General features: G+C 41.9%; 1 protein-coding gene across 2 annotated transcripts in view; it reads right to left on the bottom strand.

Moving 5' to 3' along the window:
* Positions 1 to 134, bottom strand: part of LOC138038338 (hemicentin-1-like) — a 119,986-nt gene extending 119,852 nt beyond the window's left edge. The window contains exon 1 of one of the 2 annotated variants that reach the window (XM_068884145.1): positions 1 to 134. This exon is cut by the window's left edge and continues 65 nt beyond it. In XM_068884145.1, coding sequence (XP_068740246.1) covers positions 1 to 2 — 2 coding nt within the window. In that variant the 5' untranslated portion in view covers positions 3 to 134. The other variant, XM_068884146.1, reaches the window with a different exon arrangement.
* Between the last annotated feature and the right edge of the window lie 1,350 nt (positions 135 to 1,484).

Genomic DNA, 1,484 nt, shown 5'->3' with positions numbered 1-1,484 from the left:
ATATTTGAAAATAAATTGACAGAGCACAACACGGTTCTTGTCTCTGAAAAACGCTGGAGCTTGACTTTTAAAGTTTGCCACTAAAAATTACAAGGTAAACTGAGCAATAGATGACACAATTCGTTAAGTCATAGTTCATGCCAGAGCAGACAAAATTTGATATTATGCCGGATCATGCGGTGCTCAGGCTCCGGAGTCCTTCATGTCAAATAATTGAGTCAGTAAAATCGCCTCCTTAAAGCTCGCATGATTTTGAAGTTAAGGTTTAATATTTTGGCACTGTCAGTTTATTTTCATCAGTCGAATCTCGGACCATTTGTTGTTAAATTATTTTCGGGGTAACTCACAATCTTTTCAAGCACGGCGAAGATCATAGTGTTCTTGTTTTTTTGGTTTGTATTTCGTCACAATGCCGTAGTCCAAAGGTCGCTTATTGTGGGAAAAAAAAAGAAACGCAAAGAAAAAAAAATCACCTTCTAGATCTTTTATGAAAATGATTTCGGTAAAGACATCGTCTTCCCAGGTTATTCAAGAGCTTAGCACTTACTCGTAACAGAACGTGACCTGGGATTGTTTCCGTTAGTTGTGTCCTCGCTTGTTTGGAGAACGTTGTTCAAGTCGAAAGATTAGACGCGCGAGAGCATTTACCAATCTGATCTTTAATAAGATTATTGCTTGTATGTGTCGAAAGTAAAGCTGGTGTGGTAGGGACCACATCCCATTACGACTTAGACAATACTCAAGGGTTGACTAGCTCGTGCGTGGTTGAAGTGCATTGAATGCACATGAACATGTCGTGTTGACACCGGCCCAAACCGATTTTGACGCCCATCTTCAAGTTCAGGTGCATAGTTGACAAATCTGGAAAAGCCTGGAATGGATACTCCATAAATCATCTAACATTTCATGTCACGTACGTGTACTAAAAGTCGACAGTGAAAGAATTCGTTTATTTTCGTTTGCAAGAAAATAGCAGCACCAATGAATCGTACATTGAGTTCATTGCATCATGGGTAAAGTGTATGGCCTGGACGAACCACACTACGTTAATCCGCCGATCAACTCGAAACTTCAACATCCCCCTCCGCGGGCAAAGCCCGGTCATTTGATCTTTTGAAGGTTGTATCGTTCTAATTCCCGCCCCTCGGGCCAAATTTGTCTGTCATACCCTACTAAAGAACAATCGTCGTGGGCTCCTGTCGTCTTTAATAAAGACTTTTGAAGACCTTTTTTGCGAGCCAATCGCTCACAAATGCTATATCTCTTCCTTTAAACTCTTTCATCTCGTCCAAACACGTGTTTTAAAGCTCTTAGCGACTTCGGCGCCAGAAAAAAAAAAAAAGATTCGAAACCTAACACGTCCGGTTCAATTTTCCCCACCCCACGCAGGCAGGTAAAATTGCCCGGGGGGGGGACTCCCATATGAAACAGACGGGGATGCTCGTCGTCTCGCTTAGGGGTGTAAATTTTGGATTTTGGTCTCG

Source organism: Montipora capricornis, chromosome 2 (genome assembly GCF_036669925.1).
Source record: "Montipora capricornis isolate CH-2021 chromosome 2, ASM3666992v2, whole genome shotgun sequence".
Taxonomy (NCBI): domain Eukaryota; kingdom Metazoa; phylum Cnidaria; class Anthozoa; order Scleractinia; family Acroporidae; genus Montipora; species Montipora capricornis.
The sequence above is the reverse complement of the archived record's forward strand: the minus strand, read 5'-3'. Positions and strand labels throughout refer to the sequence as shown.